At 42.0% G+C, this 25,442-nt stretch overlaps 1 protein-coding gene across 4 annotated transcripts in view; it reads left to right on the top strand.

Moving 5' to 3' along the window:
* SMARCC1 (SWI/SNF related, matrix associated, actin dependent regulator of chromatin subfamily c member 1) overlaps positions 1 to 25,442 on the top strand; it is a 201,888-nt gene that overhangs the window by 158,300 nt on the left and 18,146 nt on the right. For all 4 annotated transcript variants that reach the window (XM_042978828.1, XM_042978827.1, XM_042978826.1 and 1 more), the window contains exons 25-26: positions 11,276 to 11,410; positions 21,854 to 22,115. In XM_042978828.1, the coding sequence (XP_042834762.1) occupies positions 11,276 to 11,410; positions 21,854 to 22,115 (397 nt within the window). The remainder of the gene's footprint in view (positions 1 to 11,275; positions 11,411 to 21,853; positions 22,116 to 25,442) is intronic.

The raw sequence follows: 25,442 nt of genomic DNA, 5'->3' as shown, positions 1-25,442 counted from the left end.
AGAACATTTTCCTTCCAGGTCACCGAATTTTCACTCCATCATCCTCACTCAGTCTTGTTTCTAATAACTGGGAAAGGAGATCTTTATTCTCATGACAGCTGTGTTTTCCACAGATCTGTGAGTGATACACATGCGTGTGACACATGACTTGGCATGCATGAACTGTTCAGTGCCACTTAACAGCTGGGTCTGATGCATTTCACAGCACACATAACCATCTTTGTGCTACATGGGAATTAAGGGTAAGGAATTCACTTAAATTACTGTAATTAGTACAGCTGATCTAGCCAATCCAAGTTTTCTCTTATTCTCTTTTTGTTTTTCTGTATCTATAAACAGCTTTGTTATTAAGACTTTTCCTTGATACATTTTAATTGTTTGTCACACTGACATGGAGTAGTAATTAGAGGTTCTGAATCTAGCTCCAAAACACATAGGGACGGTGGGCATGCATTCTGGCTCTTCCCCAGCCTTGCCATATGAGGGACTCTTTGGTAGCATATCCATTTTTTCATTGCATCTACCGACAAGCTGTGAATTGACCTACCTGAAGAGTGGTGTGTGGGTGTGGGAAGGAACACCATTGGCTGGATGCTCTACATCCCTTCCATCTGGGTGCTTAGTTTTAGCTGGAAGGAAAAGTTCAGAACTATTGCTAGAATAAATTAGAAACCTTAAAAACTAGAATGTTCTCCTTATTCAGCATCAGCAGGACTCAATTCCTCCAAGATAGCATAGGTCACGTTTTCTTTCTTTTTTTTACTGTTTGTTTATTTTTGAGAGAGTGCAAGTGGGGGAGGGGCAGAGAGAAGGGGACAGAGGATTTGAAGCCAGCTCTGGCTCTGCACTGACAGGCTGACAGCAGTGAGCCTAATGTGGGTCTTGAACTCACCAACTATGAGATCATGACCTGAGCCAAAGTCAGATGCTCAACAGACTGAGCCACCCAGGTGCCTGAGATCACATTTTCGTAAGATTTACAGACATTTTCTTTAGATTTATTCTGTCACCACCCCATTCCTATATATCTTGAAATGGCTAAAGTAGGTTTGAATGGCTAAAGTAGTAAACTAGATATTAGTTCTGGGGTAACAGGAAGATTCTTTCTCACCTCTCAGAGATACCTCTTACTTGCTCCCCTTTGCCTGAAATTCTTTTTTGAGATAGGAAAGTTTTTCATTGTACATTGTAGTCATAAGGCTTTACCAGATAAGTGTTTGCTGAAATTGATTGACACTATATGCATTGATCAGTGAAACGATGTCCTTTTACTTGATGATATTCTAGAGAGAAAACCAAAAGAAAAATTGACCTATTGGATCATTTTGCCTATAGTTAGACCTATTCACTTTCATCTTTATATGACTAAACAGAAAACTACTCCTGTTCCACCAGCTGGACTTCAGGCTTTGTTATGTAAAGTTCACCTCAACTCTGTTACAACCAAGTTACCTTTGTGGTATCATTCATCTCTTTTAGGTCATTTCTCCGCATAGCGCACATCTGGGCCACACTCCCACACCTCATCATTCTTAAAAAAAAAAAAAAAAAAAAAACTTCTTTTTAATGTTTACTTATTTTTGAGAGATAAAGAGACAGAGCACGAGTGGGAGAGGAGCAGAGAGAGAGGGAGACACAGAATCCGAAACAGGCTCCAGGCTCTGAGCTGTCAGCACAGAGCCCGACATGGGGCTCGAAATCACAAACCGTGAGATCATGACCTGAGCCGAAGCCGGACGCTCAACCGACTAAGCCACCCAGGCGCCCCTCATCGTTCTTAAGTTCCATAAAGCCAGTATGTGAAGGGATGTGAGCTCCCGACAGCCCTTCTTGGGGAAGCCCTGGTCATCACTGCTGCCAGACCTTCAGGAATCCTTAGCTTGAGCGTTAGTAGTGCTCCTGCCCCAGTTACCCAGGGCTATGTAACCATTACAAAACCTATCTTAAGACCATCATCACTGTATTGCATCTTAATCATTTTTATGACTGAGGAACTCAGGCAGACTCAACTGGACAAGCCCTGTTCCATGTGACATTGGCTCAGGTTGCTCACAGCTGGGCTGTGAAGGGAGGACCTGAGGCAACCTCCCTGCTGTGCCTGATGGGTAAAGCAGGGTGTCTGTATGACGGACTGGCTGGCATCACTGTCTCCACACAGCTCATCTACAGAGTTCGTTATCTTGGGCTTCCTCACATTAGGTTGGTATCAAAATACTTGGACTTTTTACTTGGAAGCTTATAATTTTAAGAGAAAAGTGTCCCAGGCCACCAGAAGGGAATCTGTGTGTGTGTGTGTGTGTGTGTGTGTGTGTGTGTGTGTGTGTGTGTGTGTGTGTCTGTGTCTGTGTCTGTCTGTCTGTCTCTGTCTCTCTGCCTCTCCCCCACTGGCGCACGTGCGCACTCTCTCTCTCTCAAAAATAAACACTAAAAAAGTTCTATCCAAATTCAAGGTGAGGGATCATTGACCATGCCTCTACACAGAAGGCATGCCACCTTAAACCCCTCAGTCTACCCTCTGGTCACGAATTACCTACATATCTCCCAACTGAAAAGTAAGCATTCCATGGTTTCATGTTATTATGATAATCAGGCTAAGGCTGGGCTTTTGAGATCTTCTCTAAATCAAGTTCGGGTACAGAGGAAGCTCTCTTTAGGAGTGGTCTTTCAGGTGCAGCTCCTTGCATGTTGGTCATCTCAGAAGAATTTGAGGACTGACATAAAAGTGGTTGGAAACTTGGAGAGAAACTGCACTCACATTCAGTAAGTGTGAAGATGGAAGGCCCTGAGAGAGCACACATAGTTCAGAGCAACTTTGAAATCTAGTCAGGCATATGTTTCCCCTTTCTGTCTTCCCAGGGCCCCAGTCTTGCCCTCTGTGACTTATTCTCTACAGCTTTTGGCTTGGCCCTGTGGTCTTTGGATACTGCATTCTGAATCCTTTTCCTTTGCCATTAAAAAATCAGCCCAATTTTGCTGCTGTGAGGGGCCTTTCTTAGCCTGTAATATGAGTCCCAGAAGGAAAGGAAAGAGTGAAGGAGGCGGGGGGATGGGGGGGTTGGTGGGAGTTGTGGCTGATGAAAACCTTCAAACTTGTTGGAAAACATTAAGTTGTAGTAATATAGAATATAGGAGACATGCTCTTGAAGATACTTAGAGGCCCTCCTGTCTAGTAAAGAGAGTCTAAGAGTATAAGAGGCAAGAATACCCTTATTCTTAGAAATTCTAAGATTCTTAGAAATCCTACGATACTTTTTGATCAGAATGTCTTACAGCCACACCTTGAGCTGTTTACTCTCAGGTCACGACTAACTGGTAATGTTCTGGATTTTATCTTTGTCCTGAAGCCATTTTTTAGTTTCAAACCCTTGCTGGGAGCAACTAGAGATGAGAAAGTTTCATTTTAAACCTTGTTGTATTTGCTCTTAATTGTCTAGGAGATTTCTAACTCCAATAATGATGGCCTGAAGATGGAATAGTTCCCTCTTTGGTTCCTTTCTCTTCTGGCTGCTTGTAATAAAATGCCTAAAGAAAGTTTATCTTTTGTCTAGAAATCACTCCAGCCAGATTCACAAGTTCATTAATGACTCCTATTTTCCACATCACCAGAAGTGACAGTGTTTCCAAACTTCTCTTTGGAGAGAAGATCTGCTTCTCTCCAACCTCCAGGAACATTTTCCTCTCTGTTCTAAAAGCTCTTGCCAGTGGTTTTCTTGAGATCCTTTCAGCCTGTGCCCACTGCATGATCTGAAGCCACACACTGAAAGTTTTTGATACTACAGCACCCCATTTCCAGATACCAGATTCTTTTCCCATAGTGGGAAAAGAATTTAGTGTTTTTAAAAAACAACCATTTTTTATTATAGCTCATGATTGTGCAAATTTGAGCACTAAACACCTGTGCAATTCTGCTCCATGTGGTATCAGTTGAATCATTTAGCATTACTCACCTCACAGGTAGGTTCATGGAGAGTCTGAGACAGATTCCTTGAAGTCCTAATCCTTGGTAGAAGTGGCTGGTTTCTTTTTCCTCTTCATGCAGTCTTGAGGTCTCTCTCTGTGGGCTCTTCCACGTTGATCACATGTAGTATATGGCAGCTAGGGACTCCCAGAAGGAACGTTCCAAAAGACAGGACATGAAGTTCCCAAGCTGGGAACTGGAAAATGGCACCACTGTTTTCTCTTGGGCAAGGCAATTAGAGAACCTGCCTTGATTCGAGAGGAGGGATTATAGACCCTCCTCTCCATGAAAAGAAAGCCAGTGAGTTTATGGCCATCTTTAATCTGCACGTCCCTTCTAAGAATTCCCCGGGAAAATATCCACTAAATATTAATTGTTCTAAACAGGCATTTGTGGATAACTATAAAAAGCTTTGAATTTAGAATTTAAACTTTTAGTTCCGGCTCTACCATTTACTAGTTTCTTAACTTAGGCAACTAAAATAAATTTTCTGAACCTATATCATTTTGTCTGAATCAGAACTCCTTTCTGATCTACCTTTTTAACAACGTTATTATAAGAATCAAGTTAAGAATTAAAAACGCATTCTGGGGGCGCCTGGGTGGCTCAGTTAAGCGCCTGACTTCAGCTCAGGTCATGCTCTCGCAGTTCATGGGTTCGAGCCCTACATCGGGCTCTGTGCTGACAGCTCAGAGCGTGGAGCCTGCTTTGGATGCTGTGTCTCCCTCTCTTTCTCTGCCCCTCCCCCACTCATGCTCTGTCTCTGTCTCTCAAAAGTGAATAAAAGTTAAAAAAAAAAATTTTTTTTTTTTTAAAAAGCATTCTGTAAGATGGAAATGCCATATTTTGATTATTCATTTAACCGGTATTTGAGGGTCTACACAGTGATAGGTTTATTTGGTGCCAAAGAAATATGGATGGTTCCTGCCTCTTAGGAACTCAGCCCACTAACCTTGAACTTCACATTTTTCTTGAGCCATTAGGATATATATTTAGTTGTGAAGGAAAAACAAAAAGAATATGTATAAAATGCTAGAAATATAACCTTAAGAAGTTAGTATTAAATGAGATCTAATTAGGAATTAAATACAATTTTATATAATTTCTTGGAGTGAAACTTTCTTACACACAACACATAAATCTGTTCTACTTTTGCGTATTTCATTTTTACACAAGTTATGTTTATAACTGGATTACTAACCTTAGTACACACTTTTAAGTTCTAACAGGAAAGATGTTTCATATGTTAATATCACAGATGATTTTTGAGTTTCTTAAACTCTTTCATCTCCTAGATGTAGAAACAAACCCAGAGAAGTTGATGAGAAGCCTCAGGTTATACGACTAGTTGTAGAACAAAGACCAAAACCCGGATTCTGCAGACTTTGAGTCTGGTGATCCCAGCCAATGCATAAATGTAATCTGATAAAATTCTCCATTTCGAAGATACTGTTTTCAAATATTGTGCAATTAAAAATCCAACAGCTAGCTCAAAAAAAAAAAAATACCTTCTTTTTTTGTTTGTTTGTTTTCTTAGTATGTCTGTGATTTAAGTTTCTAATTTTTAAGAACCAAAAAATAAAGAACAGAAGAAAGAGGGAAACATTAACTCCTCCATGTCTCCATGTGTCAGCTTTCTTAGTGGCTGGTTTTGTTTCAAGGTATGCTTCAGAACTGAGTTTCGTTCCCAGTTCACTTAACTGTGACCGTTGGCAAGATAATTAACTTTTCTAAGCTTTAGTTTTTTTCTTTCTATATAGAGTTCAGTTTCTTTCTATACATAAAGAATTCTTTTTTGGTGGTTATTAGAAATAAAAGAAGTACCATGAAAATACAGCATGGTGGTTAGAATGATGTCAATGCTTAATAAAACCCAGGATATCCCCCAGTCCAGTAATGCATTTCAACAGCTCACTCTTGCTTTTACATTCTAAGATTCTTTTTTTTTTTTTTTTTTTTTTTTTAAGCAGACATGAGTGGTATTTGGATCCCTTAATCACTTTTGTCCAGTGGTTGGTAACATTTATTCAGCCACTTCAAGCCTCTGCGAAGGCTTTGTAATTTCCTGAAGAATTGGCTCCTAAGCCTTTGTGACTTCTACTGGATTGATTCGGTACATGTATGTCACCAAATCCATAAAGTAGCAAAATTTAGAGTCTTGGTGGCAGGACATATGCTGTTCTGTGAAACATACTACCTTCTTGTCGTTTCTCAGGTGCAAATGAATCTTGTACCAGTAACAATAAGAATAGTCATGGAAGTTAAGTCAAAAAGGAGGCTCAGGGCACCTGGGTGGCTAAGTTGATTGAGCATCCAACTCTTGATTTCGGCTCAGGTCATGATCCCAGGGTTATGGGATCGAGCCGTGCATCGGGCTCTGTGCTGAGTATGGAAGCCTGCTTGAGATTCTCTCTCCCCCCTCCCCCTGTCTGCTCCTCTCCCCCGCTTGCTCACCCACTCCCTAACTAAATATTTTTTTTAAAAGAGGCTCTAACCCCTAGATCAAGAAATGCAGAAGATCAAGAAATGACATGTTAACACATTCAGTAAGATCCACTCAGCAAAATTCAGAAAGTGAGATGGTACAAAAGACCAGGCCACTTCTTTCAGAGAAATCTGTTGATTTCTTCTCTCACAAATAAGAATTGTGAGCTAGAGCAAAGTAGAAGATGTAGTCATTTGGTTTTAACAATCATATAAGGAAAATCAGAACTTGTATGTAAATATTATTATTAAGACCTGAAATGTGAAAAAAACTAAATTTAATGTGCAACATTAGTTCTTTTCTCCTATTTCTACTCAAAACCCAGATGTTATCAACCTTATCAGTGAATAATGCTTACACTTGTAATGGGGTAATTTTGATAACTTATTAAAATTTTTTCTTTAGGGGCGCCTAGGTGGCTCAGTTGGTTAAGTGTCGGGTCTTGATTTTGGCTCCGGTCATGATCTCACAGTTCATAAATTTGAGCCCCACATTGGGCTCTGCACTGACAGTGTGGAGCCTGCTTGGGATTCATTCATATTCTCTCTCTCTCTCTCTCTCTCTCTCTCTCTCTCTCTCTCTCTCTCTCTCTCTGTGCCTCCTCTGCTCTTTGCCTGTTTCTCTCAAAATACATAAGCAAACATTTTTTTGAAAAGTTAAAAAAATTTTTTTTCTTTAACTAGAGGTCAGTGTAATAATTCTGTAAGTCTTTAATAGTAAATAAACTGCCATAAAGTTTAGAGACTGAAGTTTTTGTTTCTTTTCCTGAGTTTTTTACTCAAATTTTTTTCTTTAGTTTGCGGGCCATGGTTTTTTCATCCTTCATTCCAAAGTGCCCACATTTACTTGCAGAGATTTCTAGTGGTTTTTCTAACCTTGAGCACAGGTGAATTCTAGGCTTTTGATAAAGGCTGCCTCTTTTCTCTGTTCACTTTCCACCTCATATCCTTGTTTCCTCCTTTAAAATTGCCAAGTCTGCAAAATGTGGGGCATCCTCGAGCCTAGGCCCTGGTAGTGAACAAGTGACTAAATAAAGTGCAGTTCAGTGAGTATTGTCATTGTGACTGTGGGAGCCAAGAAGCTGCCCAGAGGAAGTGATTCCTAATGCTGAGTCTTAAAAGACATGTTGAGGGGCACCTAGGTGTCTCAGTTGGTTAAGCATCCAGCTTCAGCTCAGGTCATGATCTCACGGTTCGTGCGTTAGAGCCCCGCGTCGGGCTCTGTGCTGACAGCTCATAGCCTGAAGCCTGCTTCGGATTCTGTGTCTCCCTCTCTCTCTGCCCCTCCCTTGCTCATGCTCTGTCTCTCTCTGTCTCAGAAATAAATAAAACATTAAAAAAAAAAAAAAGACATGTTGAAAGTGGTTGGTGCAGGTAGAGGAGAGTCTCCCAACAAATTAGGCTCCCAGGTCATCAGCAGTGTTACAGCTCACAAGTATGAGACACCCACTCATACTGTTACTCATACATACTCCAGGCACTGTTCTGCATACATTGTGTGTGTCCTCCCTCCTACCCTGTTGTGGGTGCAGTTTTCCAGTGTCACAAATGAGGAAATAGTCACAAAGAGGTAGGGTAATTTCCAGGCCATGGTTACAGAATACTTCGTTTTATTGTGCTTCACGGATTCTGCATTTTTAAAAAATGTTTGTTTATTTTTGAGAGAGTACAAGTGGGGGAGGGGCAGAGAGAGAGGGAGACAGAATCCAAAGGAGGCTCCGTATTGTCAGTGCAGAGCCCAATGTGGGGCTCAATCTCACGAACTGTGAGACCAGGACCTGTGCCAAGATCAAGTCAGACGCTTAACCGACTGAGCCACCCAGGTGCGCTCCCCCCTTTTTAAAATATAAATAAATATGTATAATTTATATATATATTATATATACATATATATATTCAAGCGAGAGAAAGAGTGCGCATGCGCGCACTTGTATGTGTGGTGCCAGGATGAGGCAGAGAGAGAAGAGAGAGAGAATCCCAAGCAGACTCCACTCTTTCAGCACGGAGCCTGACACAGGGCTAGATCTCACGAACCACGAGATCGTGACTTGAGCTGAAATCAAGAGTTGGACACTTAACTGACTGAGCCACCCAGGCGCCCCAAGCCTTACCCTTTTAAGCCTGATCTTTGAGTTGTTATTTTCGGTTAGTATATATTTTAGTCATAATTTCAGTCAGGTGTATATTGATTCTTATACAAAGTCTAAATATATTGAAATTCTCTTTTTATCCGTATTTTCCTACATTTTCTTAAAAATAGTGATCTTAACTTACTTTAATGTTCTCCCCTGCTAATAAGTCCAATGCCTGCGCCATTTGTGGATCTGCTTTTTTGATTGAATGCCACATATGTGTAAAAATTTAGATTGTCCAGGGATGCTTGGGTGGCTCAGTCAGTTCAGTGTCCAACTCTTGATTTCGGCTCAAGTCTTGATCTCATGGTTCGTGGGATTGAGCCCCATGTTGAGCTCTGCACTGACAGTGCAGAGCCTACTTGGGATTCTGTCTCTCTCTCTCTGCCCCTCCCCTGCTGGCTCACACTCTCTTTCAAAATAAGCAAACATTAAAACAAATTTAGATTCTCCGTGTAAAAAGACAAGGAGAAATATATATATAAGATCCAGACGCCCAGGTGATAACCGAACTGATTGAGGCAGGGATTGAGTTGAAGCTAGATGACACTTTGGTCATTCTCCTCCAGGACCACCCCTGATCCTTGGGTGTGACTTTCCAGAACTTACAGTTGAGATTTTGAAATAATCTTGATCACACCAATGGGAGTTTTCAGGAATTTCTTTTCTTCCTTGAACCTAACTCCTTAGCTTCCCATCTTCTGCATCTTCAAAATTTGCCGAGTGTCTGAGATGGTGACCAGCTTGTATTTGAAGTCCCACACATTCCTACCAGCATCACTTCATCCGTAGGCATGAAGTCTAAGAGTTCTTCATATACGCTGGACACAACTCTTTCATCACACATATGATTTGCAAATACTTTCTCACAGTCTGTGAGCTGTGTTTTCACCTTCTTGATGGTGTCCTTTGAAGCAGAGATGTTTTTGATTTTGATGAACTTCAAGTTTTCAATCTTCCCTTTTAACATTTTTGCTTTTGGTGTCACATCTAAGAAATCTTTCACTTAACCCAAAATCACTTAGGTTTACTTCTGTTTTTTCTTCTGGAATTAAATTTTTTTAAATTTATTTTTGAGAGAGAGAGACAGAGTGTGTGCAGAGGAAGGGGGTGGGGGGAAGCACAGAATCTAAAGCAGGCTCCAGGCTCTGCGCTGTCAGCACAGAGCCCAACGCGGGGCTCGAACTCAAGAACCACAAGATCATGACCTGAGCCAGAATCAAGAGTTGGACACTTAACTGAGCCACCCAGGCTCCCCAAATCATGTGATCTTTATTTAAACTTGTTACTGATGTAGTTCAAGTGGTTAGGGAGGCAGATGTATCATGAACAGCTGTAGATTATTCATAAAATCTGCTTATCATCAGGGCGCCTGGGTGGCTCAGTCGGTTGAGCGTCCGACTTCGGCTCAGGTCATGATCTCACAGTTTGTGAGTTCAAGCCCCGCATCAGGCTCTGTGCTGACAGCTCAGAGCCTGGAGCCTGCTTCAGATTCTGTATCTCCCTCTCTCTCTGCCCCTCCCCCACTCATGCTTTGTCTCTCTCCGTCTCAGAAATAAAGAAACATTAAAAAAAAAAAATCTGCTTATCATCACCTTTTGCTTATACATTGCCTCTTCCTATTAATGGATCTCTATGGTATAAAATTGCATTTCTCTTTTCTAACTATAAAAGAGTGAAAAATAAGATTCTCATTTAAGTGTCTGTTAATTTAGCTCCCAAAAGCCTATGCTACATACCTCCTGCATGTTAGCTCCTTCTAGATTCTGTAAGAAACAGAGATTAGGACAGCCACCTTGTGTTACTTCTCACTCGTGTAGAAGCAAGATGAGCACATAAATTCAACAGATGTAATGAAAGTGAATGCAAAATGCTATTGGGGGTTTGTTAGTATAAGCTCTTAGATGGTGTCTGGATTAGGTGGGATTGACCCATTCCCAGATACAGGTAGTCAGGACCAAATATGGGACCCTCATCTTCTTGGTGTAATGTGGTGCCTTCCTCTGTGTGCTGCTGAGTAGGCAGGAAGTGTGAATGAATAGGGCTCATCATCCATCCTGTAGCGGGTGAGTAGCACATTCTTCCAGTGTAACTTCTTGTTCTGTACTATATTTGTTCCTCTTGCTCTGGATCCTATCTGCAAACATAGGGGTGGAATATTGTTCACCCTCTCCTTTCCACACGTGGTTCCACTCACTAGAGAGAAGCCAGAAGCTTTGTGTCTGAGTGTTGGGTGCTGAGAGAATCCACTGTTTAGCTGTCCCTGGACAGTTCATAAAGGGGGAAGGATAGTGAGGGGAGGCATAGAGTAAAAGGGTGAGGGTGCGAGGTAGGTGGGTGGTAGATGGGAAGTGTACCCCAGGCTACTTGTGTCCTCCTCTTTGCCCATCAGTGTTCTGATTACACTTCCCCTTTGTGGTGGGCTCTTTTTGAGGGGAGTAGTTTACTGTGGGAGGGAGGGTTTTGGGGTGTTTTTTTTGTTTTTTTAACCCTTTAACAGGGTTATTTATACCTATAAGGACCAGAAATTCAGCAATAGTTATTTTAAATTGAAGTAAATGTTTGGTAGAAACATAGAAAGGGGGCATCGGTCATTGTTCTTAATTATATAATCCCTACTTTGAATATCAACGTGAGCATTTTGTTTCTGTATTTTAAGCAAATGTTTACCTACCTAATTTGAATGATCTTTTACACTTAGCACCTGGCTGCCGTGGAAGAGAGAAAGATCAAGTCTCTGGTGGCCCTGCTGGTTGAGACACAAATGAAGAAATTGGAGATCAAACTGCGACATTTTGAGGAGCTGGAAACTATCATGGACAGAGAGAAGGAGGCTGTAAGTAAGGGGAAGTTTGTAGTGGCTTTTTGACAATTAAATAATGACCACCTTTCCTAAACTACAAGTTAGATAAAATGAATAGTAACCTACTCCATTGGTCCTTGTTTATGTGTTTACTTTGCCCTTTCAAAGGGATTATCAGCCTTTGATGGTAAACAGAAAGCACTCTTTTCTCATTCTAAAACTAATGATTTACACCTCAGCTTTTACACCTCTCTGCTTTCCCAGGTGCGTGGTGGTATCAATTCTTTCATCTATAGAAGTTACATCTTAGACTTACTCCCTACTTGTTACCAATAAAGTAGAAGTCATGTAGCTCCCTTGTCTGATTCAAGAATTTTCTTGATTTCATGTCTTCTTCAATACAAATACCAGAAAGTAGGAGTTAATCTCATCTTGAGTGAGGAGCCTTTTTTCTGTGATATCTTTTAACCAAACCCTCCCCTGATCCAGCCTTGGACTTTCAGTCTTCCTCCCTCCTCTGTACAACGGAGGTCACGTGGGCCTTGCTGAGCACCTCAGTAGTATGTATGGGGACAGACAGGATCAAGAGAATGATGAAAAAGGCTAAAAATGAAGAAGGAAGCAACAAAAAGAAACGTACAAACAGTGGAACAGTTAATTATTCAAAATTACAGAGAAATTTATTTTAATGAATTGACCAGAGGAGGAATTGGTAACTTTCTAAGCAGTGGATTTAGCTAGGACTTGTTCTGATTATTTTGACTTTTTTTTTTTTGTTTTCCAGTTTTTATTTCTTTATTTTGAGTCCAAGCAGGGGAAAGGCAGAGAGAGGGGAAGAATCCCAAACAGGATCCGCTCTGTCAGCACAGAGCCCCATGTAGGGCTCGAATTTAGAAGCTGTGAGATCATGACCTGAGCTAAAATTGAGTCGAACGCTTCACCAACTTGGCTACCCAGGCACCCTGTTTTTGACTTCTTTATATATGAGATACTGGTATCTCTAAATGGTAGATAATTTAACCTTAAGATTAAATTATCCCAGAAGAATTTTGGTGGCTTTTGTTTGTTTGTTTGTTTGTTTGTTTGTTTGTTTTAATGTATATTTCTTTTGAGAGAGAGCACAAGCAGGGGAGAGGCAGAGGGAGAGGGAGAGAAAATCCCAAGCAGGCTTCACACTGCCAGTGTAGAGCCCAACATGGAGATCAATCCCTTGAACTGTGAGACCATGACCTGAGCCAAGTCGAAGAGTTGGATGCTTAACCAACTAGGCCACCCAGTTACCCTAAGAGTTTTAATTTTAAGGACCTGTTTGTATTTATTTAGCTATTTCTTAGTGGTCAGCCTAGTCGCATCCTCTGGCAAATTCCTCATTCCAGTAACTATTACAAAACAGACCATTTTCATTTTGTCCTGAGATCAGCAGGTTTTCTGACCCTGAAGGATGGAGAGGCTGCTTCGGTAATTCTCTTACCCACCCCCTCCCATACCCACCCCCAGTTTCCTGACCTGTAAGCATCTCTCACATCATTGGCCCTCTCCTTCCCTAGGAGCTGCTGGCCACCCTGGTCTCATCTCTGTCACCCTCTGGGTACTAGCCACACCACACCACATGCAGGCTGCCCTCATGGCCTTGTTCTCTGTGCCCCCGTGTGCATTGTGCTCTTCTGCCAGCAAGGCCCTGATCCCCATTTCTGCATCCCTCAGCACTGCCCCTATGGGTGACTTGCCCACCCCATCTGCTGTCGTGGCAGCCTAATAGAGCACTTACACTGTGTGGTAGTTGCTGATTCGTGTGTCCGTCTCCCATTCCAGAGTATATGCCCTTTGAGAGAATTGATCGAGTGTCTTGGTAAACACAGAGTTGGCACATCATAGGCCCTGGTGTCAGCAAATATTGAATGACTGTACACCAGCATCAGTGTTGGAAGCTGGAGAAGTGGAAAGCTGCCCTTTGGTTTAATGGGGGAGGAACTCAAGAAAACCAATGATGATACAGTGTGTTCAGTGCCCCAGTGAGGGCAGAGAGGAGGCAGACCTGGAACATGGGGAGAGCAAGAGGGTGGCAGAGAATACTTCTCTGAGGTGAGCTGGAGCTGTGGGGAATGACTATTTGTGTTTATCTTACCCTCATAAGCTGTCTTTTTGTCATTTATGGATTTTTTTTAGTGGCCTTAGGGTAACAGGGGGTTATAACATAGTGGATTATTGGCACATGCAGGATCTCCATGATGATTGGGTCGTTCCCACTGACAACCAGATGCCTTTCTGTCCTTCATAAAACAGAACTGATGTATCAGCCTGGAAGATTGGCATGACTGGGCACTTACAGAACATTGTCCAGATTGTCAGGGTGCTCTTTTCTCAGCTCTAAGTCACTTTCTTTCAGAGGTTGTACCTGGGGATCCCCCATTCTTTTAAACCCCCAGTGAAATTGTCACCTAGATTAGAACTGCCCTCTGCCCCTTTCCAGTTCTCGCCACTGATTCTCAGACACCCACTGGCCCACTATAATGGCTGCACTTCTCTTGGACCTTCAGAACTCCCCTTGTCTGTGGATTTGTAATAATTATTGTCTCAAATTACATTGCACTGTATTTTTCTTACTTGAGTCTTGTCTTTGCTATTAAATTCTAATCAGAGCATATAAAACATTTTAGGCTAGTCTCTGAATAAAACAACAGAACTGAAAACGTTGGGACTGCATTTCTGCTGACTCTCTCCACCACACAGGGTTGTTGTGCTGAAAATCTTTGTGGTTGTCCTTCTCTCAATCAGCATTTGGAGCAGGAAAATTCTTAGTGTGGGACAGTCCCTACTCCTTGCCACTCAGTGTCAGTAACACAGCTGTGTTATTTATTGCTGTGTGGAAAATGACCCCAGAGCTTAGTGACTGAAAACAGAAAACCAAGTCTTAACGTGGTTTCTGAGAGTTGGGAGGTAGGCAGCTTGGCTGGGTAGCTCAGGCTGGGACCCTATGAGGTTGTGGGCTTCCTGAGTTTCCGCAGGGCCAGAGCTCACACTTCCCAACTGACTCCATGGTTGTTGGCAAGAACTTCAGCTCCTGCCGCGTGTACTTTTCTATTCATGAAGGGGCTTCCCCAGAGTAAGTGACTACAAAGAGCAAGAACATGAAAGAGCGCCCAGAATGGAAGCCACACTGTCTTTTGTAACCTAAACATGGAAGTCCCATCCCTTCGCTTCTGCTGTGTTCTCTCTGTTACACATACCAACTCTGGTTGAGGGGTAGACAGGGCTCGGGACGGGGGGAGGTGTAAACACTAGGAAGTAGGAATGTTGAGGCCAACTTGGAGGCTCGTCTCAGAACCAGGGAGTCCAATGAAATTCAAAATGTCTCCCATTCATGTCCTGCACAGTGAAGACAACCTCTTCTACAGCAAGCACTGCTATCCTGTCCTTCCCTGTGGGCAAGCAAAGCCATGGCTACTTTTCTACCTGTGATTTCCACACAGGACTGTGGCGAGCATCAGATGAGAGGAGCGTGGCGTGTGTCTGGTGCAGTGTCTGAGCACGCAGTAGGTGTCCAGTAAATGTTGATGTACCTCCTTTTCTTTAGGTACACCAGTACCCAGTTACTGTATATTAGGTCCAAATATTTGTAAGCCTTTGTTAGCTTTCTAAACACATATTTGACAAATCACTGTGCTAAACCACTTTATATAGATTTTCTCATTTAATCTCTCAAAAACCGTATGAGGAAGCCATTAGCAGAAAATACTGATTGATTTGAATATCCCTGGACAAGTATCCACCAGTAATGCTAGATGGGAATGTAAGGCCAATTTTTGGTAACTCTTCTTACAGACCAAGAGACTTGGGCGTAGGGGATATTATGTTCCTCCAAACACAGTTCGTAATGACAGAGCCAAGTGTCAAACCTGTGTTTGTTCAGTTCTGTGTTTTCATCTAGCACTTTATATCTATAAGGAAAAGAGTTATTCTCATCTCGTTTTAACCAAAAGACTCTGAGATATGCAAGGTTTTATCATCTCTCTATTATGGCTCAAGACAGTTGACACTGGAAGGTCCAGGTCAGCTAGGACCAGAGCCTTGAGCTCACTGCCTGGTGCTCCTCTCCGTACCACATTGCATCGTGTCACTTTAAGATGCATTTCTGCTCCTCTTTCTCTATAAGCGGTAGTCCCAGGATGTACTTTGTTTTCATTAAACGTGGTTTTTTTATATAGCAATGGATTTCAAAAATCTGTTCTTAGGCTTTAAGAATCAGATAGGAACTTTTTTTCTCTAATGACTTAAAATCAGTGCTCTTGAGTCTTTAAGTATTTAGTAATTAAGGACAAAGATATAAAAGTTGTACATCTTTTATAGAAACTATGCATATAGCTATAATTAGAGTTCGGTAGATATTGTTGCAGCTGTCTCATGAATGCTAATATTGGAGGAAGGCAGTTATGAAATGTGCAGAGTCCGTCAAGGAAATGATGTGATCACAAATGTTGACTCTAGTTGAGGTGAGGAGGCTGAGCTGGTGCTGGGTTCACAACTCAGAGGATCTGCCCACCTAAGCGGCCTTCATGCCGGGAGAACAGCACACATGAGTCAGGAGAGCAGGTTTCAGACAGGGGCTTTGTTGAGGACTAGGGCCACCTGGGGAGACTTGGGAGCATGGGCCCTGTCTAAAGCCTGGTTCCCATTTGGATTAAAAACTAATAATGTGAGGCCAGTGAGAATGGATCTTTGAGCTGATCTAGTGGACTAAATGCTTTCTGAGTTTCTGCAGGTCATTTGGCTAGATATAGAAATTGAATACCTTCAGAAAAGAGGGACGTTGTGGGAATCCCAGACCCAGTCCTCAAGGAAGTTAGAGGGTGTCTTGCTAGACACAGAGACACCGCTTATTGCAAGGATGGAAATCCAGAGAGGAGGAGGCCATGGTTGGCTGAGATTATCAAGGAAACTTTCCTAGTGAAGGAGAGACTTAGCTATAGAAAAGACCTAAATCCAGAATGTGGAGAGAAGGGCATGATTACAGAGGAAACTGAAGAGTCCTCCTGCCCAGAGTTGATGGCTTTTGCCACATAGGTATTGGATTAAGGTCATTTGTTCATTCAACAGGTATTTATTGAGCACTTACTTTGTTCTAGGCATGTGTATGGTACTGGGGATGCAGTGGTGAACAAAACCCAACCAAACTCTTTGCCTTGGTAGAGTTTGAAATAATTAACGAAGGGTGTTAGAAGATGTTCTGTGCTGTGTGTGTATATATACATATAGCTGTATGTTACAGGCTAGATAGAGGCGATGGGGGAGGGGCAAAATAGACATTTCACTTTTTTTTTCTCTTAATTTCTAAGTTTATTTGTGACAAAAAGTGACAAAAAGTGAGCAGGGAAAAGGCAGGGAAAGAGGAGAGATTTCACTTTTAAGTGGTGTCATCTGAGTAGGCCTTATTCAGAAACTGACAGGCATGTGCTGCTAAGGCCTACATATTGCGCAGAGGCTCTCAGGCAAGAGCATGTTTGGAACTAAGGAGTAGGTGCGTGGGCTAGAGCATAAATGAGGAGGAGGTGACAGGATAAAGTCAGGGATATGGTGACATAATCACAGAAATCCCTGTAAGCCATCCAGAGGCCTTTCGTTTTCCTCTGATTAAAGTGTGGAATAACTGTAGAGCCTATTTTATGCATTCCATAAAAATATGGAATAAATGCAGGGGGCTGGCATGATCTTCCTTACAGTTTAGCAGGGATCAGTGTACCTGCTCTGTTGTGGAGAGTAAATTAACAAAGTGGGAAGGTTCGAAAAGGGGAGACTGGTGAACAGATTGTTAAAATAATCCACATGAGATGATGATGGCTTAGAGCAAGGCAGTGGCCATGAATGTGAAGAGAAATGGTCAAGTTATGGATAAATGTTAAAGGTTTCGCTAATAGGACATCATCACACATAGGATGTAGATTTAGGAAAGTTTGTTGTACTTGATGACAAATTAAGGAAGAAAGAACAAAAAGCCAGAAAGTGAATTTTATCCTGCCCCAGGAGAAGTGTATGTAACTTTGTTTTCTGCAAATTTGGACTAATGCATCTCTACACAGCCGGCCATGTAATTGAATCGGTTGTTAGACATGCACCATTATGTTACGGGTAGTTTTATTTGAGATGAAGAAAGTTGTACTCAGTTGTGTAGGTTTTGTTCTGAATCAGAAAACAAGAGGCAGACACAGGGCAGCAAGACCGAAGACCTGTCATAATGAAGTGCCGGCTGCCCCTTTGTGTCTCGCCTCCAGAGACACACATGGAGGCAGCAGAACGCAATGGTGGAGTTCTCTTTTCCACGGGTGTAAGAAGGAATGAATATGTCTGTCTTGGACTTGGTTTTTCGTTAGTGGATGTCTGGTTACTGACCCCAAACGTTTCAAAGGAAGGCATGATTATTTACTTAGTTCTGAGCCCAAGTAGTGAGAGGTTTTAGGTCTCAGCTGATATTGCCGTTCTGGGCAGTGTAGATGGGCTTTACGCTCCCCCCCCCCCCCTTCCTCCCCACTGTGTGCATGTGAAGTTGGGAGAAGAGCTTTGTGTGAGCTTTGGCTGCTGCACTTTGCAGCTGTGTCTGCGTTTGGTGTCTGGGTGCAGAAGAGTGCTCTGCTGTGTTCAGATTCCGCTTGGAATTGGCTGTTTTCTGTATACACAGTGTAGGAGTGAAGGGGGAGAGGAGGGCAGAGTTTGAATGTGGAGGAGGAGCGTGTGTCTTCAGAGCAGGGCTACTGTGTGGGGTTCCCTACAGCCAGATTGGAGCCACGAAAGAAAATGGACAGATTCATTAACATTCTGTTTACTAGCTGTTGGGACTTTATCCATAGTCCTAGGAAATGGAAAATAGAGGAGAAAATCAAGCTATCTGTAACATGTAATTTGGCTGCTTTTACTGTTTTGGTTTTTTATTTTTTTATTTTAGTGGTTTGTTTTTTAACAAAAATATTTGTGATGAAAAAACTTTCAGTAAAGAAAGAAATGAATTAAAAAGTCTCTCTTACCCTCAATTTCATTTCTAGGAATAATCACTTAATTTGTTCGGTGTTCTCTGTAACATTTTCAGTGTGTATATAAAGTGTGTGCACATGAACACAAAGTTTTTTTTGTAATATAATTGGGATTATGTAATAAATATTGTAGCTTCTTTTTTTTTTTTTTTTTAATTACGCGTATCGCAGACAGTTGTACATTATGGGGTGCTGGGTGGCTCAGTCAGTTAAGCGTCCCAACTCTTGATTTCAGTCCAGGTCATGATCTCACAGTTCGTGGGTTCAAGCCCCGCATTGGGCTCTGTGCTGATGGCACGGTGCCTGCTTGAGATTCTCTCTCTGCTCATACTGTCTCTCTCTCAAAATAAATAAATAAACTTTAAGACAGACAAACAAACAAAAACCAGGACTTTAATTACTGTCCTTGGTAGGCACACATACATAGTTTTATAGAATAGATTCCCAGATGTAGAATCACTGGCTGCATGCATTTAAAATTTGCTCTGTGCTGTCGAACTCTCCTCAAAAACTGCCATTTACATTGTTTCGGATTGCCAAAAAGTGAATTCAGTCTTTAGTCCAATTGAGTAACAGCAAAGTACCCACAACGAGGAGGTACTTATTTCTTCTGCGTGATGAAGCCACGATGTGTCCATGAGCTGTGCTCCGTATGCCGCAGAGCAGAGACAGCCCTCTGGGAGCCAAGTTGGTAGCTCTCTGTCCGGACGTTTCTCTCACCCCAGAGGACCTGTTCAGCCCACACTGGAGCTTTAGTTTAAGCTGGGTTCTCTTTCAGGGGTGTGTGTGTGTGTGTGTGTGTGTGTGTGTGTGTGTGTGCTTGTGCGTGCACATGTGTGTTTAATCACTTAATCTATTTTAATTCTTCTAATTACTTTCTTTTAATTACCTTCCATGTTTTGAAATGACAAGTGAAGCTCTGGAAAAATTAGTATAATTAAGGTTAGTAACCGTTGTAGATACGGAAAATGGGGCAAGTTTTTCTTTCCGAGGTTAATACCTTGAGACTAAGGTCAGCTCTCAAAGAAGGACTGGCTTAGTTTAAAACGAAAACCAGTGAGATAGGCAACACAGGGACCAAAATTTCCCTTCAGAGACACAAAATCTCTTGTAGTAACAGTTTAGCTTCTTTATAAAGCAGATCTTGACCTAAATTCTGTAGTTTTTACATAACTGCAGGACTTCAGCCAAGCCATCCAGACCATTAGTGGCTCAACCAGAACATAGATAGAGGTCCTTTTCTGGCAACCTCTTATGTCTAACCTCGGCAAAGTCCTAAATTTCCTAGAAGGAATGGTTAGGAGAAAACAAATCCTAGGGCCTATAGCCGGAATTTCTAGATCCCTTTTTTATCAGACTGCCTTTTACTCCTTGATTACATGTTCTCTTCTTGCAGAGCTGGACTTCCAGAGGACTCTTGGTTTTTACAGCTTGGAATTCCCTGCTTGTTAGGCAAACAGGGAGGAGGCGGACTGGACCAGGCTTTAGCCTCTTCAGGTCACCCTTCCTAGAAAATGAGGCTAGCGTGTTGGCTCCCTGCCACACTCCCTCCTGATAGCCCTCAACCACTCACAAGATTATTTTAGTTCAGAAGATCTTCTCCCTAGGGAGACTCTCTGCAAGCCAGCTAACCAGTGGGACATAGGCTTTACCGTCTATTCTCTCCCATTTTTCTTCCCCCTCATCTGGTCATGCCTGTTCTCTTCACCCTGTACCTGTGGCCTGTCCTCCTGCACCCCATCTGTCCATGGACACTCCCTAGTTACTACTCCTGATGACCAGTAATACTTCTCGCTTGGGGCCACATGGTCTTCTCCTCAGGCAGCTCTCTGCTGACAGCCCATATTCTTAAGCTAATTCTCATGCGTATTCCAACCCCTTTTTCCTAATGACAGTATACAGTATTTATTCGTAGAACTGAAAGCTAAAATGTTACATATTTTTAATCTATTAAATGCCTTGGAATAGTGCTATCCAACACAAATACAGTGTGAACCATATATGTCGTTTAAAATTTTCTAGTAGCCACATTAATAAAAGGTGAAATTATGTTTATTTCATCTAGTACATACAAAATATTATTTGAATATGTAATCAGCATGAAAAATCAATTGCTTTCCATACTAAGACCTCGGACTTCAGTGTGTTTGATATTTACAACACATAACACTTCAGATTAGCCACATTTCAAGTGCTCAGGAGCCATTTGTGGCTTATGGCTGCTGTGTTAGAAAAAGCTCAAAAGTCTCCCAGTGACTCACGTCTTGCCATTGAAAATGGTGGGATCGAACATTATTGGAAGGAAATAGATCCGTTAACCCTCCTTAAAATCTTTACACTTCTTCGAGAAATCTGGATTTTTATTTTTTTTCATGTTCAAGTTGATTTTCTTTTTCAGGCCTGAATCAAATCAATTTTGATAGCATATGAGGTGTGCTTCATCCTCTGAACTACTGTCAGGCATATGGTTTCTGGATTTCCTGGCATGTATAATTGCTTATTTCTCTTTATTTTAACTTGGGTCCCAGAAAGATTATCTTGAGTATTGAAATGCTTACATTCTTTAAACCAAGATTCATGCACATCTTTATTTAGGCATCTGAGATATTCTGTGAATGTGTCACCCAGTATAATTTTGGGTACTTGAAAGCTAAGATTTGCAGTGGCACTGTCAAAGCTCCACAGAGAAAAGTGTGTATATTTGCAGCTAAGGCCACATCCACTATCCAGAGGATTTAACTCTGTGTCATGTTCTAAAATAGTAACCAGGAGCATCTGGGCTGCTCTGGCAGTTGAGCATTCGACTTTGGCTCGGGTCATGGTCTCACAGCTAGTGAGTTTGAGGCCCGTGTCAGGCTCTGTGCTGACAGCCGAGAGCCTGAAGCCTGCTTTGGGTTTTGTGTCTCCCTCTATCTCTGCCTCTTCCCCTACTCATGCTCTGTCTCTCTTTTTCTCAAAAATAAATAAAACGTTAAAAAAAAAAAAAAATAGTAACCAAAAGATCATGTCCAGAAGAGAGCACCTGGGAAAGTTGTGTGGACTTGAAATTTTAGCAGGTGAGGGGACTGTTAAAAGGACAGGAGAGGCTTGTTTTACCTGGAGAATATTAAAGCAGTCATGGAAACTATTTTTACATTATCTGAAGGCCTGCCAAACAAAGGATTACATGTATACTGGGTGGGCCCAGAGAACAGTTAACCTCACTGGGTGAAGGTTGTAAAGAAAGGCAGACCTTGTACATAACACAAAGACCTTGATCTTGTTAACAAGTGTCCAAGTGGAAATCTGCTACTCAAGAAATAATGCCTTTTCTCACTGTAGATCGTGCAGGAGGTGAGGTGGCTATGTACTGTGATGCGGTATAGGGAATTCAGGCATCAGGTAGGTATCCTATGTGTCATCCATTCCTGAGAACCTCTCATGGTGTCATTTCTCTTTCCTTTCTTTTTCTTAACAGTTAGAACAACAGAGGCAGCAGTTGCTTACTGAACGCCAGAACTTCCACATGGAACAGCTGAAATACGCTGAATTGCGAGCCCGACAGCAAATGGAACAGCAGCAGCATGGGCAGAACCCTCAGCAGGCACACCAGCACTCAGGAGGACCTGGCCTGGCACCACTCGGAGCAGCGGGGCACCCCGGCATGATGCCTCATCAGCAGCCTCCTCCCTACCCTCTCATGCACCACCAGATGCCACCACCTCATCCACCCCAGCCAGGTGAGAGGCACACTCTGCTCACAGACAAGACTGGGTCATCCCTGTGGCATAGCATGAAAGGAGCTAACCTTTCAAGACGTCAACTGTGACTGGCATGTTCATTGTCATCCGGGTCATGGTAGGCAAATGAAATCTGGTTGTATAGCCACCACCACATAATGCCTGCCATGTTCTGTTCCTGATGTGATGCCTTTCCTTGGTCAGTCTCTTAGTGGCCGACAGATCCCATAGTTCCTTAAAAATTCATCCTTGGATTATCTACATTTTTTTTTTTTAACTTACAGGTTAAACTTACAAGTCTAACTAAAGATAGACACACACAAAAAGCATAGTGCCATGAATTCTTATGACCCAGCTTCAATACCCATCACCTTTTGTGCCATTTTAAACTTTTTGTTATAGGAATCTTCTATCATAGACAAAAGTAGAGAGAATAGTATAATAATCCTCCCTGCATAGCTGTTGTACAGCCTCAGTTATCAATATTTTATCTGTTTCTCCTCGCTTTGGGGCAAGAAATAGACTTCAGAATGTATCTCTAACCAATGGAAATCTTACTCTTTAACATAACTATCATGACACCCGGTGAAAGTAACCATAACTCTTAGTACCATTAGCTGAATGTCTTTGGATGCTTCATTTGTTGGAATCAGGGTTCAAATAAGGTCCACACATTGTATTTGTTCTCTTAAAACTGTTTTAATGTGGTAACAGTTCACCTCCCCTCCTTTTTTTTTTTCAAATGTCATTCAAGTATTGAAGAAACTAGGGTTTTGACCGTGCCTGCATGTCCCCTTTAGGCGCGTAGTGCCATTTTGTATGTTCTTCTCCCCACTTCTCTCTCAACACCTCTCCCGTAATCCAGAGGCTTGCTCTGAATGTTTTACCAGGTTCAGGTTCACTTTTTGGGAGCTGGCAGTTTTACTGTAATTTCGGTTGTCTCTCTTGGTGACAGTAGGGTTGGTTAGTAGTTCTGGTGTTGTTAGGCTGGTCGATGCATTCCCCATCAGACTTCACCAAAGATTTTACCTGCCTTTGAGAATTGCTTTGTAGATCCGCTATTTAAACCATCAGGTGTTGCAAAATGGTGAGATGTCTAAGTTGATTATTCCTTCTGCATTTATTTCTATGTCTTCTTCATTTATTAGCAGTGATTCTTTAACTTAAAAAAAATTTTTTTGTGGTCAATCATTTAGTTATCCTGAAAATGAGTCCTTACAGGAAAGACTGAGTAAATTCTTCATCTTTTCTCTTTATCGGTTACATGGATAATGAGTTACTAACCACTGCCGCCTGCACCAAAGGTGACAATAAGGGGTTTTTCCCCCCCTGTTGTGTGTATATGTTTTTAGTATTGTGAATTTACATATTTTTGTGTATTTTATGTGTTTTAATCTATTATGGACATTATTCTTGTTGATGCTCAGATTGTTCTGTCTTTAGCTGACGGGAGCCCTTTCAAGTTGGCAACTACTTGCCACCTTTTGACCACCTTGAAAGTTGATCTCACAGTCCTTTTAAACTTACCTACCCAAAACTACCTACCCACATCTTGAAAACCTAAAGTGTACCTTTAATTTCAGCTTTTCTTCGTGCTCCCCCCTCCCCCAACATTTCTTCCCTCTGCGGAGAGCAGTGCATATGGGTGTGTGCCGTATGTCACTTTGCTCAAGTAACAGTCGTCCTGGAGGGTTTTCGTAATTACCCTACAGCAGCGGGCCAGGTGTCTAGCAGAGCCCAGGCTTGTGCTTCTTGGGGTGGGATGCAAATTCTTTGGCCAAAGCATGTAGAAATGAACTAAGGTAACGGAAAGTGACCCTTGGAAGCCAAAGAAGGTCCCAACATGACTAATAACAGCCTGACTTCCTCAGATGACAAATTTTCTAAATCTGCTCACGGAAATAACCAGGCATGTTTGCCTGAGGAAGCCATGACTGAAAAAAACTATGATCTCGCAACTTGTATTATCAACATGGATCTTTTAATTCACAACCCAAAACATGTTTTAGGTATTAGTTTTTATTGGCTTTACCCCAGACTGGGGCTAGGTTGACTTCAGTTGGGAGGCCTTCATTTCACACACACGATTCTTAAACGTTCCCTGTGGAATTTATAACCCACCATCAGACTTGCCACTTGATCTACATGATATTTGTGGATGTAGTCTTTGGGGTCTGCCCTGCTCACAACATAGGATCCTTCTCCCTCAGTCTTTCTGTCTGCTTGAGCAGATCTTAAATTCTCTGTATGAGATCTAATTTTCTTCAAAGTTAAACTTTCAGAAGATACAAATGCTTAACAGAATGAAGACCACAAAGTGATTTTTTAGAAACAATAGTTATTTTTAAAATTTTGTTCCTAAAGCTACTGGGTTAAAAGTTCACTGTGGCTACTTGGTCTCGATTCTGGCTGGTGTTAAGTGGCATCATCCGCAGTAACTGTTCACCGAGGACTCCTAAAGGGCTCTAACATCTGCGTCTAGCTCATAAAAGATGGGAAGAGAGGTGCTGCCTTCTTCCCTAAATTCACGCCCTGGTGAGGACAAATGTTTGCATGCAAGGCCTGTCACCTGTATTGTTTTCGCTCACTTCACAGTTCAGGAACTGTGCATGCATGGTGAGGACCACGTGACCTTGCATGGTGGAGCCGGGATTTGTGCTGGGCTCCATCTGATTCCAGAGTGACCCCACGATGCTGCCCCGTGACAGCACTAAGAGGGGGCTTACAGCAGATTCAGATACAGCTATTTCTCTTAGGGAGACCATGCCAAAGGAACTAGAGTTCATAAAAATAGCCTTTAGAATAGAAATAGGGCGTTTTCTCTTTTTACTTTCTCACAGAAATAAGCTTTTCTTCAGTGAATTTTAAAGAAAAGGATCATTGCATGTATGTGGAGACTGGTTTTTTAAAAATCTGTCATGAGATCATCTTTTTTCTTATAATTTTTTATTGAAATAGAATGTACCTATGAAGAAAAAGGTACAAATCATGAGTATTTAGTGAGTTTTAACAAAGAGAATATGCCTGTGTGACCAATACCCGGAAGCCCCCATGATACTCCTCTCAGTCTTCTTTCCTCCAGGACCAACAACTGTCCTGATTCCTACCAGCACAGACTAGTTGGGCTGGTTGTGAGTATTATCTAGAGGGAATCACACAGTGAGTTTTGCTTCTGTCTGGTGTTCGTTCTTACAGATGGTAAGTGTTGCTCTGAACATATGATAAACATAGGTATACATTTCTGTTGTGTGTGCCCCAGAGTACCTAGAATGGGTCATAGGATATGTGTATGTTCATATTAGTAGATGCTGCCAGTAGTGTTCCAAA

The sequence above is a fragment of the Panthera tigris genome, chromosome A2 (genome assembly GCF_018350195.1).
Source record: "Panthera tigris isolate Pti1 chromosome A2, P.tigris_Pti1_mat1.1, whole genome shotgun sequence".
NCBI classification, from domain to species: domain Eukaryota; kingdom Metazoa; phylum Chordata; class Mammalia; order Carnivora; family Felidae; genus Panthera; species Panthera tigris.
The sequence above is the reverse complement of the archived record's forward strand: the minus strand, read 5'-3'. Positions and strand labels throughout refer to the sequence as shown.